This window comes from Diabrotica virgifera, chromosome 1 (assembly GCF_917563875.1).
Source record: "Diabrotica virgifera virgifera chromosome 1, PGI_DIABVI_V3a".
Taxonomy (NCBI): domain Eukaryota; kingdom Metazoa; phylum Arthropoda; class Insecta; order Coleoptera; family Chrysomelidae; genus Diabrotica; species Diabrotica virgifera.
Genome location: NC_065443.1, coordinates 313,243,135 through 313,258,948, shown reverse-complemented (window position 1 = coordinate 313,258,948; position 15,814 = coordinate 313,243,135). Strand labels below are relative to the sequence as shown.

The window sequence follows — 15,814 nt, the reverse complement described above, 5'->3', positions numbered from 1 at the left end:
AAGACCGAAATGCGTACTGTTGTTCTGTTTCCAATTTAAAACACAAAGGCTGACAAATTATGGTCCTGTGACATAAATATACAGTATTTATTTGATTTTTTATTAGCTTCAATTTTGGTAATATTAATTTCTTTGTAAAAAATAGTTTTTGAGATACACTACTTATATTACGAAAAACCGCTTTAAAACACGCATTTTTCACAAAAAATCTTATCACGAAAATTATTAAAATATTAGACCTTTAATAACTCAAAAAATATTGATAACAATTTTGCTTAGAGTTTTAGGGGAGTGCAATTAGAACGAAAATATGCATTGTTTCGGAAAAATTCAAACAAGCTTATATTTTTCTAAAACTTTTTTGTTAGTTTATTTACATGTTAAAGTAAAAAGTTCTACTCGCAGATTTGGCCGCTAATTGTTTATTTATTGTTTAAACAATAACAATTGTTTTGTATAAATAATTTTCATTCAATTAAATTCATCATTTTACTTTGATAAAATAAGTTTCTATTTTGTTTTTGATTATTCGGAATACGAATATGGCATTGTAATTTGAAAATTCTTACACAGAAGCTCTTATACAGTGTGTCTGCGTAGCCAGGAACCACATGGAAAACTTTTTTATTATCAATTTTACGAAAAAAAGTTATTCTTAATAAAGTGCTCTGGATAGTCAAAAATCTAAAACTGAACCATCAGATATCAAATTTTATCAATTTTATACGAGTTATGTCAAAAATATGAATTTCGTTAAGGAGTAAAATACCTTTATATTCCAGAATATCAAAAAATGCTATTATGAAAAGTTGTTTGAAATTAGAAAATATGTCTAAATATACAATTACATCATTCTAATAGAAATTTTTTTTTTCAATTTTTTCTCAAATTACGGATACTCATCATCATTTTATTACAATTATGATAACTATTTTATTATCACTTTAACGAAAAAAAGGTATTCTTCATAAAATGCTGTCCCTGGTATAAAATCTAAGATAAAACTATCAGATATCAAACTTTTTTAATTCTGTACGAGGTATGTAAAAAATATGAATTTGTCTTAAGAGTTAAGTGTCTTTATTATTCACAATATTTTAATTAGAAGGATGTAATTATACACTAAAACAAATTTTTTAATTCCAAACAACTTTTTTTAATAACAATTTTCGATATTGTGAAATGTAAAGATACTTTACTCTTGAGTGAAACTCATATTTTTTGCCATACCTCGTATAACATTAACTAAATTTGATATTTGATGATTGTATCGTAGATTATATACGATGCAGAGTATTTTATAGAGAATTTTTTTTTGTAAAACTCATAATAAAAAAGGTATCAATAGGTTCCCAGTTACGCAGACATACTGTATAAGAGCCAAAAAAAATTTTTTACTAAACATTTATTATTGTTGAAGCTAATTATTAAATGTATTTTAGGTCAGTTTTACAGAAAAAAGTTTTGATCACTTTGTATAAACATTTTTTTAGCTGGTAATTTTCGGTTTTTGTATTACATTTTTGTTATCTTTCTTAATCTTCTTAAAAATAAATAGTTTTTTTCATTTCTAAAGTAAAATAATTTAGTGAATTTTAAAGATTGCATCCTAAGCTTTAAAAAAGCACTTATAAATCTGTAATAAATCTGTTCAAACTTGAGTAAAACCGTCCTAAAGTGGTGGTAATTCTATAAAACTACGAAGATTTCAAAAATTACATTTTTTGAGACCTCATATCATTGAATTAAATTTTTGAGATTTTTTTGAACGAAACATCATTTAGTAAGATGCTTGAAAGGTAAGTTGTGCAAAATTGAGAGTTTTATAAGAAAAATTGTATTAGTTACACATTTTTAAACAAAATTCATGTAAGGCTCACTTTCCGCCCACACCATACTTATGCCCATACATTTTATTTCTTTCTATTGTAACCATAAAATAGATTAATTATTCTTCTTTCATGTTCAATACGTAAAATTTCATTTAATCTATTAGTTAAAGAATTACGTTAAAATAACTCAACCGCACACTTCTCCGTACGTTAGTTTACAGTGCGCCAATGTTTGTGAGAAGGGTGACTTTAGCGTTATAAATAAAAAATCATAGAAGATACAGATTTAATTTTAAAATTCTTTATATAAGGTTTTTTTTGTAAAATTTTCTGAATGTTTCAATGGTCAAGTCAGTTTTTTTCTAAAATTTATATTTTCGGAGATATTTAAAAAAACATCTAATTTCGTAGTTCATTTGTTTAATAAAAATGAAGCACCCACTTCTCGAGTAGAACTTTTTGATATGTTGTTTATTAAACATTTCTTAATGAAATTAAAAAAAGTTCTATCTTGTTTGATTTTTTCCGAAGTGAAAATCTATATGCACTCCCCTATTTGTCCCTCTATCGATTTATGGGATTATCTTTAATAAAATAATTTTCACCCTCGCGAGGGGGTGGCATCGGCCCCCAGGGTAAAAAAGAAAGCTGGCATCATGTTGCTTTTATTCAATCATGTACACTCTAACCACTTACCAATTTTAATGAAAATCGATGGAGGTTCAACGAAATGGGAGGGAAAAACCTTCAGTGACTACACTAACACATAAAATATTTCAGGAATGTTTATACCAGCAGTTGCTATTTTTTTGCTAACTACCACCGGTTCAAATGATCAAAACTATGTCATTTTGAGTATAATACTTGTCAGCGGTTCCCACGGAAGCGGTAAATCTGGTAAAGTCGTAAACCATTTGGATCTGGCTCCTAATTTTTCAGGCGTTATGATGGGATTTACTAATGGACTTTCAATTGGACTTTCTTCGTTTGCTCCTGTCTTGGCACAAATTATTGTAAAGGATCAGGTATGTACTAACTAAAGATAAAATAAATATTTTCCTGTTCTTTATAGTAATTTCGTTTTTGTAATAATTATCTTCGGCATTGGATTGTATGTCTAGTACAGTGGTGCTCAGACTTGTACTGCGTGGGATCTACCACATAAACTGCAAGCGTCCAGCGATCGACTGTTAGTAAAAATTTTTTTTGAAATTAAAAAAAATTATTGCACATTTATATTTGATAGTTGTAACTACAGAGAGATGTAATTAAGGTCATCGTTTTCATCTTATTATTTGGATGTTAATGCATGGCACTGCATATCATCCAGAAGTTTTTCATATGATGAGAGATATTCGTCAGTTAGTTGATTACGATACTTTGATTTCACTACATAATTTGGGAAAATGCAAACTCACACAAGTACGTTGAGCCCGTTGAGCCAAAGAATGCTGTGAGCTGCAAAGCTATTTGCCTCAAAGACAAATATTTGTCAGACGATATGAAAGACCAATTTCGTATCGGTCGTTCTGGATTTAAGGGGATAGGCATCTTGGTCCAATGCTATTTAAATGTATTCATTTTTTTCAAATCCTGGGAAAACTAATAAGTATAAGTATTTTTGAAAAACTTAAACGCAGAATGAAAGGTTACATTATTACCGAGGGCAGAAGTCTCTTAGAATAAAAAAAAAAAACGTTTCCTTTATTGAAACATTTGAAATTAAAAATCACACTAAATTTTCTCTTTTTTTTTCACCCCTGTAACTTGTTAAAATAAACATTATAAGTAGGAGTTTTCAGGGACTTTCGGCCGTTGGTAATAATGTAGTCTTTCATTCTGTGTATACATTTTTCAAAAATACTTATTAGTTTTCTCAGGATTTGAAAGAAATGAATGCATTTAAATTATATCAGACCAAGATTTTGCGCCTACTCCGTTAAGGAGTATATCCAAAATTATTTTTAGTACCTCAGTTTGGACGGACATAATCTCCATATTGAAAGTAATGGATATTTACATGGCAATTTTTTACATCACTTCACAAGAAAGTTAATTAGCCATGAATGTTACAATATCTGACAGTTTTGTTTTAAATCAGCGAAGCGTCTTTCAAACTCGCTATGAACTGCTTGCAGCTCCGTCTCCTGATAAACATGAGAGGATATCATTTTTTCAACGATGAAAAGTTCTTTAAATTCTTTCTGTTCATTTGATTAATCAATAATTTCAAATTGTTGAAAAAAGAATGTACTGTGCTGATCACATCTATAATTGTTTTATTTTTATCCTGTAGTTCCAACTTAGGAGGTTCAAATGATTTGCGATACGAAAGCCAGATCACCGAGCCATTATTCGTTTTGAAGTAAATGAGCGTCTTCCCCCGTTCTTCTAGAAAAGAAATTATCTCAGGAAGTAACTCCTGGAACCTATCTAGAAATGTTCCACAGCTCAACCATCTCACATCTGTATGCAGAAGTAAATCAGTGTGTTCCGCAGGGTCGCTTGCTTTCCATTGCTCTTTAAGAAGACGCCGTTGCAAGCTTCGCACTCTGATTGAATTCACAGTTTTTATTGTTATCTTCATGACGTTGTCCATATTTAAAATTTTGGAACACAAAACTTGCTGGTGAATGATGCAATGAAATGAAAAAAACGATGAAAAGTCATCGTTAGTTCGTAATAATTCAACACATCCATTGTTAACGCCAGTCATGAATGGTGCACCATCTGTTGTAATACACACTAGTTTGTAAATCGCTAGCTCGTATTGTTTTACAAAATAAAAAAAAACGTTGTATATATCTTCTCCGCGAGGTTTTTCTTTCAGAGGCAGCATTGTTAACAATTTTTCTTTAGCCAAATGTCTTTGATAGCAGACATATCTTTTCAATTTGTATTTTTCCCGTGAATCGTGATCGACGTCAAAAACTTTGGCGATCGACTGGTCGATAGCGATCGACCCTTTGAGCACCACTGGTCTAGTAGTAAGGGAGCGTAGTATGCTAAATGTGCAGTCACTCAAGCGCTTTGGGGACCTATTGGGTTGTGAAGAGTAGGTCCTAAAACCAAAAAAATTTAGTAACGTTTTCCATTTTAGTGGGACCTTTCCATTTTTTAATTTAATTTTCCATTTCCAACAATCTTTTTTCCGATTATAGCGCCATCTGTCCATGATTAGAAAAAATGTCTCGAATAAAAGTTGCTTATTTTTACGTAAAGAATCCAAATCTGGAATAAAAATTTGGAGCTCCTATTTAAGATTTTAAAGTAACCCCCCATCCCACCTCCGTGGGGGGTCGTGTTTGGTATCATTCGATAGATTTTTTAAAAATATTGATTAAGTGTATTTTGCAGTTTTTCGATCTAATGTTTATTTTGAGAAATATCGAGGGATTTGCATTTAAAATTTTAAATTTACCCTCCACCCCTCTCCGTGGAGGGTCATGTTTGGTATCATTCGATAGATTTTTGAAAAATATTAAACACGTATTTTTTAGATAAAAGGCATTATATTTAATTTCGATTCAGTATTTTTCGATTTCAGTATTTCGAACGTATTTTTTAGTTTTTCAATCTAACGTTCATTTCGCGAATTATTTGCTTTTTTTTTGTGAAACTTTTTAACTCACCCATTTCCTTACGCCCCGCTCAAATCGTCAGATTTTTGAAATATACACTGTTTTACATGTCCTTAACTTCTTCTTTCTTCTTCTTCGTCTAGCCATTCATTTCCACATCTGAACATAAGCCTCTTTAAGTCTTCCTTTCCATTGTTTTTTGTTGTACGCTACTTGTAGCCAATTTTTCCTGGCAGTTCGTATCAGATCATCTGTCCATCTCATAGGAGTTCTGCCTCTGGGTCTTTTGTGTTGGTATGGTCTCCAGGTTAAAATTGTTCTGTGCCATTTATTTAGATCGCTCCTAGCTACATGTCCAGCGTATTCCCATTTCAATTTTAATGATTTTTGTACAACATCGGTGACTTTGGTTTTCTGTCTTATCCATGTGATTGTTTTCCTGCCCTTAAGTGATATATATGCCAAGCATTGCTCTTTCCATCGCGTGTTGAGTGGCTCTGAGCATGTTCATATTCTTTTTTGTGATTGTCCATGTTTGTGCCCTATATGTTAATCGGAATAATGCATGCATCAAAAACTTTAGATCTAAGATGTAGTTAAATTCGCTGATTTCTGAGTACCTATATAGTTCAGTTTGCCGAATGCTGTCCATGCTAACTTTCTTCTTCTTTTTAATTCCTCCGTTTGAATTTCCCTACTTAGCATTATTTTTTATCGCCAACCGTCACTAAAGTCATTCATTATTGTACTCATTTGCCCTCATTTGCGGCAGTAAAGTAACACTTTATTGTACTGAAAGAAGAATTTTACTTTACCTGTCGCGATTAATCAAAATAAACTGAGATTGAATGTAAGTGATCGATGGCAGTAATAGATTATTTATTTGAGTGAATTTACGTTATTATTATTTAAATTTATATCAGAAAGTGAACTTCTGTTGTATTTTGCAATTATATTCATAAAACATAAATCAAAACTTTACAGATTTAGTAATTAGGCACTTATTCAATATTGATAACAACTATCGATTAAACATCGAAATCGGCCATCATGCAAAAGCTTTCTGTCATCGTCATTACTGTCATACGAAATTTTTATTTCATCTAAAATTAATAAAATTCTTAAAAAGTTTTGTATTAATGCAAATACAAATTGTATATTATGAAATGGTGCTTTTGTTAATTTGATTATATGTATATAGGACGGTGACAGATATTAATGATAGTTTGTTAGCAAATATATTTATTTAGATTTTCTACTATTCCTCAAGGGAAAAGCAACTGCGCTGTGGGAGGCTACACTTCATAAATATAACGTAACCCTTAACGGTATTTTTAATTTTTGGTATTTTATTTTAAGTGTTAAAATTGGTTTAATATTTAAATAAAAATACGATTAACTGTATAAAATATATTTATTTCGTTTAAATCATAATAATAGAAGTATAACGTCTTACGTGCGTACTAAGTACACACACTCTTTTCTCATTAGGATGTAATTAAGTAAGTGTTAATGTTTTTTATGATTGGCGATAAAATTTTGTATGCACCACGTCAGTAAAGACACTTTATCGAACTCGTCTGTTATTCGACTCGATCGCTAGGCTCGCTCGGCTCATGATATCAGACTTGTTCGATAAAGAGTCACTTTACTGACTTGGTACATAAATAACTATTGTCCTAAGTACAAGTATACAAGTCCTAGTATATATTATACTTATTCTTCAACCTTTTCTATAACTTTGTCGTTTATTATTGTCACGATTTCTTCGGAGTGCATGACTTTTGTTTTGTTTAAATTCATTTCCAGTCCTATTTTAGAAGATTCTGTGTGTAGTTCTGAAAGCGTTAAATTACCTTATCTTAAGAGGATCGGTACGTATTTTCGGCTGCAATGCAATTCAAATGGGGATTCATTTTTTTCGAATCCTGAGAAAACTAATAAGTATTTTTGAAAAATTTAAACGCAGAATGAAAGATCACGTTATTAGCGAGGGCCGAAAGTCCCTGAGAACTTCTATAATGTTTATTTTAATAAGTTACAGGGGTGAAAAACTAAGAGAAAATTTAGTGTGATTTTTAATTTCAAATATATCATTCAAAATAAACTTTTTATTTATTCTAAGGGACTTTCGGCCCTCGGTAATAATTTAGTCTTTCATTCTGCGTTTAAATTTTTCAAAAATATTTATTGGTTTTTTCAGGATTCGAAAAAAATAAACACAATGCCGTGGTAATATTTTCCAAATCTATCTTTGTCTTACAACGTACTCAGCCGAATATAATATTGTCAGCATATATTGTCAGTCAGACACTGACAAGCAGTGACAATTTTAAATATTTGACATTGCATCGGGAATATGTTGAGTTATTGATTAAATATTATTGAAATATAGTGTATTTGATAAATAATTGATTTAAGACGTGAACTTAATAAAAAGTTATTTATTGTGTATTATTTGTGGAAGATCCAAGCAGAGAATACATCAGGATAATATATTCTGTGATCCAAGTATTTTGTTGTTAAAGATGTTCAAAATTGTAAGCGTTCCATAACAATACATTATTAAAAAATCACTTTAACACTTTTCCTCTTTTCTCGATTGAGTATTAGTCTTTGTTGTACAAATAAATTATTACAATCACTGAATACATACCTAGTTAGTGAAAAAATTATCACATTTATTAACTGAATTAATAATTTCCCATTATAAAAATAACAGTTATCCAAGAACATTCAAAACCCATCTCTTGAAATCAATAATGACATTTTCAACTAGAATGACATTCTAGTAATGTTTAGATATCCATACCAGTGTGAATTTTACTACGCGTAATTTGCCGTGTAAAGACAGAAAAAGTAGGGATACACGTAAAATATTTGCGAATTATGTACCCATAGCCTTAATCTGACAATTTCGAGTACATATTTTTAAGGATAGATTTTTTTTCAGGCCCCCTTTAACGAACTCCCCTGTGTTAAGAGCTAATATATGGTAGAGGTACATCTGCAGGGCACCAGGTTTCTCCCCATATGATAATCTGACGCGTACGAGTAACTGCAAAAATCCCCGCTTGTGCTGTCCTACCATAGGAAATATAAAATCAGCTGGATAATTAATTGGACCAGTAAAAAAAGGCACTAATGCCTTTAACACTATATGGCGAAACCGGAATATTAACACTGAGATGAAGTCAAGAATTTATAGAGCCAGTGTAAGACCAATAATGACATATGCATCAGAAACAAGACCCGATACAGCCACAACACAAAGACTACTAGAAACGGCAGAGATGAGATTACTGAAAAGAATTACAGGAAATACACGGAGAGATCGGTAGAGGAGTGAAGATATCAGAAGACAATGGAACGTATAGTGTATAAACGAATGGACACTAAATAGAAAAAAAGAAAAAGAATGTTACATAATCAGAATGGGGGAGACACGTGTGGTCAAAATAGCACGAGATAAATCACCAATCGGTATAAGAAGTTTCGGCCGACCGCGCAAAAGATGGAGTAACAACCTTCCATAGAGGGATCAATCCGCCAATGAACAAGCAGAATTGCTTATAAAGAGGAAGAAGAAGAAAAAGAAATAAAAAAAAGAGTCTACTCACGTAAGAAATTATACTCCTTTGAATTTAAATTTAAAAAATTAAATGCTCAAAATTTTACTAGAACCATTAGAATGGTACAGTTGATTTCGTAATCAGATTCTAGTTTAATGTATAGTGTATGTGATGAGTAAATGTCTTGTTATTTAGTAAAGTCGACTTCATTGTCTTTAGAAAGAGACGCTAATTGTGTCCAAACGTCTGGAGTACCGACCCCACAAGGATAGAAACTATTTTAATTTTTAATAATTGAAAAATTTCCTACCCAGCTGAGGTTCGAACTCCCGACCCCTGAATCCAAAAGTAGGCTCTCTTACCCCTGAACAAATTATGGTGACAGCTAAAATTTAAATTAAATTAACGTGATTTTGTCATTTTTCTGTAACATAATATGTCCTCATACAAAACTCTCTTTATCCCAGAACTTTTTGTAACACCTGAAATTGTAACACCTGAAATTGTAACTTTTAAATTTTTAGCACAATATTAGCCAATGGCGTATCATTTTCTACTTAACGATGGGATTGAATATATTTGGTGTTATATATAACACATTATTTACGTCGGGAAAAAGACAACCATGGAATGAAGGAAAAAGGCGGAAAGAAGGTAATTATTTTTAGGTTTATAAGAAAGTTTTTTTCTCTTAGACCAGAAGTTATATCTTTTGAGTTGGGTGGAAACTATCTTCTTCTTCTTTTGATGGCGCTACAACCTTTGTGAGTCTTGGCCTACTTACACATGTTCTTTCATTCTGCCCTATCGAATGGGTTTAAGATCTTCCTCTACCTCGTCTATCCATATTTTACAGGACCTTCCTCTTGTTCTATTTCCTTGGGGCTTCTTTCCCTGGATTACTTTCACAGCTCGAGTTGGAAACTATATAAACAGTTTTTTGCATAAATCGCTGCTAAGTAACAGGCGAGGCAAAGGTAATCACCCCATTATAAAACGCTTCTTCTTCTACACGTGGCCCTACAACCCTGGGTGGGTCGTGGCTGACTGTACAACTCGCTTCTCTCGAACGGTCGTCCATGCTAGTTGCGTCAGTGGACAGATTCATCACTCTGAACCCATTTGATCCCACGTCATTTATTTTTTGATAATACAAAATTTCTTTGAATGCACTTGATCCTGGGTTAAATAGCAAAAATTCGTTGTTATTTGACATAAAAAAATTTAATTTCTAGCAAAAAGTAGGTGTACTCATACGAGTACAATGGGCTGATCGGGAGTCAATATATAAAACATTGTATAATAATGATTATTTCATTCATAGGAGATTATGACCAATAGAAAGCTACAGAAATCTAAATTAGACTGATAATTTTTGATAATTTCCCGTCGTCAAGTATATTACGTCAGATGCCCTTCGTTGCTATGAAAAAATACATTCAGTGACATTAATGACAATTAATGTTTTAAAAATTATAAAAGTGATGACTTTCAACCGTAAAATATTTATAACAACTGTGTGTTTAATTGTACTAATTTGTACTTACATAAATAAATTACAATAAAATTTTGGTTTTGAACAGTTTTATTCATGAAATAATCGCAACAAATTGCACTCGATCTCTAAAATTAATATAGAATTTTTGCCCTCGTGACACTTTGACATAATTTCACTCGCCTTCGGCTCGTGAAATTAAAACTGTCAAAGTGTCACTCGAGAAAAATTCAATAATTTTAGAGCTCTTGTGCAATTACTACTGAAAATGTTTTATTTTCTTACAATATAGGTAGGTACATACGTACTTGGGTATATCATGTCTTATAATCTAACTAGCATGAAATTGTACAAAACAATCACGTTTCAAACACAGAGTCACTTCACACTTTATACTATAAGTATACTATCGAACAAGCGAGACGTGGCGCGTGACCTTGTCGTATTGTGCATTTATCGCTGTGTATTTTCGGGCAAGGTCAGCCGCCAGGACTCGTTTGTCAGATAGTACGTATTTATCAATCAACGCTATAAGTCCAACGCACTTTGGCGGCATAGGCTACATCGAAGTTGTTTGTCTATTTTCTTTGAAAAATGACCGCTTTCATCCATTTTTAGACTAATTGGTACAAATTCTGCTAGTCGCTTTGTAGAATAAGTAGATTTTTAATGTAGGTATTTTTAAATTTCTTGGAAACGGGTATACCAAATTGCACTAGCCACCAATAATTGCTCTCTCGTGCATATATTATATGGTATACAGTAAAATGTGAAATAGCCAGAAATATCTTTATCTCTTCCTGCGTTACACAAAGTGATGATTATTATTTTGAGCGGCATATTTACTTGACTGTTCTGTAATATAAGTATTCAATAATTTCATTGTCAAAAAATTTCTCGAAATAGTTCTATACCAGATTTACCTCGGATTTACTCTTTCATATCATCCAGACGACCCTTGTAACCTGTTGTAGATGTCATACTAATATCAGTAATTTCTTCTGTCCTGTCAGATTTTTTGGTTTTATTTTGACCCTTCAATAAATTTTCTTTTCTAATGACAAGGGGAAGATTGTCTTCTTTGTCGTTGTCAGAGTCATCACCCATGTAATAAACTATTTCTCTATTTCTCCGGGGATATCATTCGGAAAGCTTTGGGTCTGAAGATCATCGTTATCTATGTCCTCATGGTCAGTTTGATAGTCAACCTTAGGAGGAACAACTACCGCCGATACATCTTATGAGTGAAACTCGCTATGGCATTTGAAGCTAAAGCGGGTATTTTATGTATTCCATAAAATCCGATGTGACTCATACGCCGCAATTCTTAAAAATCAATTCCAATACAAATATTGAACATGAAAGAATTAAAAACCAAATAAACATATTTGATCTCATACAAACCCACTGTACTCAAATGAGTACATGTCTATTTTGTAACATAAAAACAACAACAATAAAAAATTCTTACACTGTATAAATAAACATTACCAGTACTTAGGGAGCGTTCAAGTATTACGTAACGCGATTTTTAAAGATTTTTGACCCCCTCCCCCCTACGTAACGCACTGTAATGGGCGTTTAACTATTACGTAACGCAATTTTTGAAGATTTTTGACCCCCCCCAACCTGCGTTACGTAATACTTGAACGGTCTCTTACCCTTTCAACAATAAAAGTTAAAAAAATGATAAATAATATCAAAACCACAAAATAGCAACACTTCAATGATTCAACAGGAATATGGAGGTTAGCTTCTAATTATTGCGTTACAGGTTAGGAAGAGGAGCGCCTCCGAGGGTATAATTTGTGAAAATCTATTAGAACACTTCCTAATAGAAACGGATATATACATGGAGTACCACTCTTTTGCAAGATGTGTCACTACTAGGCAATTTTTGCTGCTGTACTCGGACGAGTACAGTGGGACCAAATGGGTTAAATCTGATCATATTATTGTCTTTTTATCGCATTCGTGGGCGTCATAAGGGCCTTCCTCCTGAGAAAGGCTTCCTCCCGGAAAACGCTTCATTTTTGCAAATGTATTTTTGATCTGAATTGATTTCATTTTGCAAAGATGTGTCTAAATTAGATTGTAAAACCGAGAAGTTTTTGGTTACTCATTAGTCTTATTAAGGATATGGTTTGAAATATTTAATTTTTTTTATTATTTCAAATAAAAGTGCATACTTTCAAGAATACTCTCTGAAAATTTCAAAATAATCGGAGTAAAATTACCAGAAATAAAGCGTGTTAAATATCTCTACCTTGTCTAAATCAGATGTGTCTAAATCAGATTGTAAAACCGAGAAGTTTTTGGTTATTCATTAGTCTTATTAAGGGTATGGTTTGAAATATATTGTTTTATTATTTCAAATAAAAGTGCATACTTTCAAGAATACTCTCCGAAATTTTCAAAATGATCGGAGTAAAATTACCAGAGATACAGCGTGTTGAATATCTCTACCTTCGACTTCGCGCCAGCACGCTTGAGCGTAGTGAGAAACGTTAAACAACTGTTCGCCTTCTCTTTTGTAGATTACTCCTGGATTCAAAAAACATATTCCAATGTGCATCACTTTACGATTTGGCAGACAAATAAGAATATGAAGGTGCAGTTGGCAATACTTTAAACGAATTTTTCTCATAACTGCTTTTTCAAATGCGGTGGACATTGTAACAGAAAAACTACTCGGCCGATCTACCTTTTTACAAGGTAACGTCAAGATATTTTTCTTTTTTGCTTATTTTTTGTTCAACAATAATAAATCTGTAGATTTTCACAAAATTTTTACCAAAAATTTCATTTTTTAATACTGAGTGATACCAATAATTAAAATATCATTAAAAATAAAAAACTCGACGTTGTGACCTCGCGAAACTCATAAGCTAATTAAATCTTTTTGAATTTCTTGTTTCGTATCATCTAGTGACGAGTTCTCATGTCCACCGCAAAATCCATTTTTTTGTAAGCTGCCTGTCAAAATTTGTCACCATTGGCTTAATTTTTTTCTAAATATTCTTTGAATTGTACTTAAGATGTTTATTTAATATAAAAATAAAATAATTGCACCATAGCTTCAAAAAAGATTCACAAAAATGTGCTTGATATGTTGATTTCAAACCATACCCCCCCTTAAGAATAATCTATTCTTAAATATATTTTTGTTTAAGTTATTTATTAATATTTGTTTTTATTTTCAGTAAAAATGGAGACGAACTAAAGTCATAGGTGTAAATATTAATGTATTTATTTTTATATTAAAACTATAAAACAGACAATTGCTTATTTCTTTACTATTTAATAGCGTACAAAGAAGATACCACTAAAGCAGCACAGAACGAAGTAGGTATATAAGGTTCTCAAATATAGTGCTTTTTTTCCTAATGGCCTATTAAAAATGACGGTAAAGTAATAAAAATAATTTCCTGTTATAAATTTTTTATTGTTGAAAAGTACGTTATCATGACCGACTTAAATCCTAATTAAATGCGGGGAATTTCTACCTGGAATTTTAATGATACGCCGCGAACACGCACCAACACTGAAACCGTACGAGTTCCACAATCCTCGCAGACGCCCCACTCATTTCCACTTCTCCGAAATAGCACAGACAGAGAGATACTTAAGGAGGCCAGCGAACCGAGATTCTCCAGTCTTGAAGCGACAGCTTTGGGCTCCAATACCAGCTAAGCGAAGTGAGCGAGGTAGGCCGACCTGAGTAGCGAGACGCCGTACTGAAGTTATCTCGCAAACTGAGGCAGGCTGACTTGAGCAGCGAGACGTACCGTGTTGAAGTAATTCGCGGCTCATAAATAAACAATAGTAAGTGAAGTGAATGAGCTCCCGATAAATTTATATATTTTAATCGCATGACTGTTTTGCAACTTACACCGCAGTGAGGTGTAAGGATATTTTCGTTTTATTATTAATTTTGCTTTTATTTTGCAGACGTCTATCCGGAAGAGGACTTGCTGCAACAGGACGAAAAAGAGAATTGTAGTTTGTTTTTATTTTTTTATCTGTACATAATTACATTGAATATACAGGGTGTTTCATTAATAATTGTCCATATAGTAACTGGAGAAACCTTAGCACAAAATATGAAGATTTAACCTAAAACACTTAAATAAAATGTGGTCCCTTACTAAGTTACAGGGTGTTTTATCTAAAAATTTAAAAACTATTTTTGCCCAGCATTTTAAAACTATTCGACGTATCCTTTTCATACTTGGCAAAAAGTGCGACTACTATACACCCTACTAAATTATGATAAACAAACGTTTCTACCTACTACCAGAGGCGTACGACAGGGGATAGTGACTGGTTGACCCTTCTCAAATTCTACGCCACTGAAGGAAATACTATTTTAGTACCCTTTTTACACTCTCCAATACTTTCCACGTAAATAATATACTCTTAATTGGTAACGATAAAGTTATTAGTTTTCGAGATATTTGAAGTTAAATATGAAACGGCACAGTTATTTTCACTATGATTCACAATATGATTCATATAATTACAAAATAAAAATTATTTGTACCCAGTACTTTAAAACCATTTGGCGTATCCTTATCATACTTGGCAGAAAGTGTAGGTAATGTACACCCTACGAAATTAAGATAAATAAACGTTTCTAGCTACTACCAGAGGCGTACGATAGGGAATAGTGGCTGGTTGACCCTTCCCAAATTCTACGCCACTGACGAAATTGCTATTTTATTGTAACTTTTTGATTTTCCATTACTTTTTATGTAAATAATATATTCTTCATTCGGAACGATAAAATGATTAGTTTTCGAGATATTTGAAATTAAAAATGAAGCGACGCTATACATTAATCCCAATAACCGTGTCGTTTCATTTTTAACTTCAACAATCTCGAAAACTAATGACTTTATCGTTACGAATGAACAGTAAATTATTTTCATAGAAAGTATTGGAGAATCCAATAATTGAATTAAAATAGCAATTCTGCCAGTGGCGTAGAATTTGGAAAGGGTCAACCATTTACTTTCCCCCGTCGTACGCCTCTGGTAATAGCCAGAAACGTTTGTTTAACATAATTTAGTAGTTTGTACAGTACCTATACTTCCTGCCAAGTATGAAAAGGATACGTCAAATAGTTTTAAAATGCTGAGCAAAAATAATTTTTAAATTTTTAGATGAAACACCCTGTAACTCAGTAAGGAACCATATTCTATTTAAGAGTTTTAAGTTTTTTTTTTTTTTTTTTTTTTTTTTTTTTTGGCTTAGACTTACCGTCATACTGCCAGACACATAAGGAATACAAGTTATCAAGTTATACAAAACAGGTTTAAAACAAAGATAACA

The 15,814-nt window shown here is 32.1% G+C and overlaps 1 protein-coding gene across 2 annotated transcripts in view; it reads left to right on the top strand.

Moving 5' to 3' along the window:
* The window catches only part of LOC114337158 (putative inorganic phosphate cotransporter), a 53,496-nt gene extending 39,735 nt beyond the window's left edge, over positions 1-13,761 (top strand). The window contains exons 8-10 of one of the 2 annotated variants that reach the window (XR_007698565.1): positions 2,613-2,857; positions 8,367-9,033; positions 9,510-9,639. Coding sequence is in view for 1 of the 2 variants with exons in the window: in XM_050653072.1 (XP_050509029.1) it covers positions 2,613-2,857; positions 9,510-9,639; positions 13,684-13,703 (395 nt within the window). In the remaining variant the exon portion in view is untranslated. Of the gene's footprint in view, positions 1-2,612; positions 2,858-8,366; positions 9,034-9,509; positions 9,640-13,683 lie in introns of those variants that run through there. The other variant, XM_050653072.1, reaches the window with a different exon arrangement.
* The last annotated feature ends 2,053 nt before the right edge of the window (positions 13,762-15,814 follow it).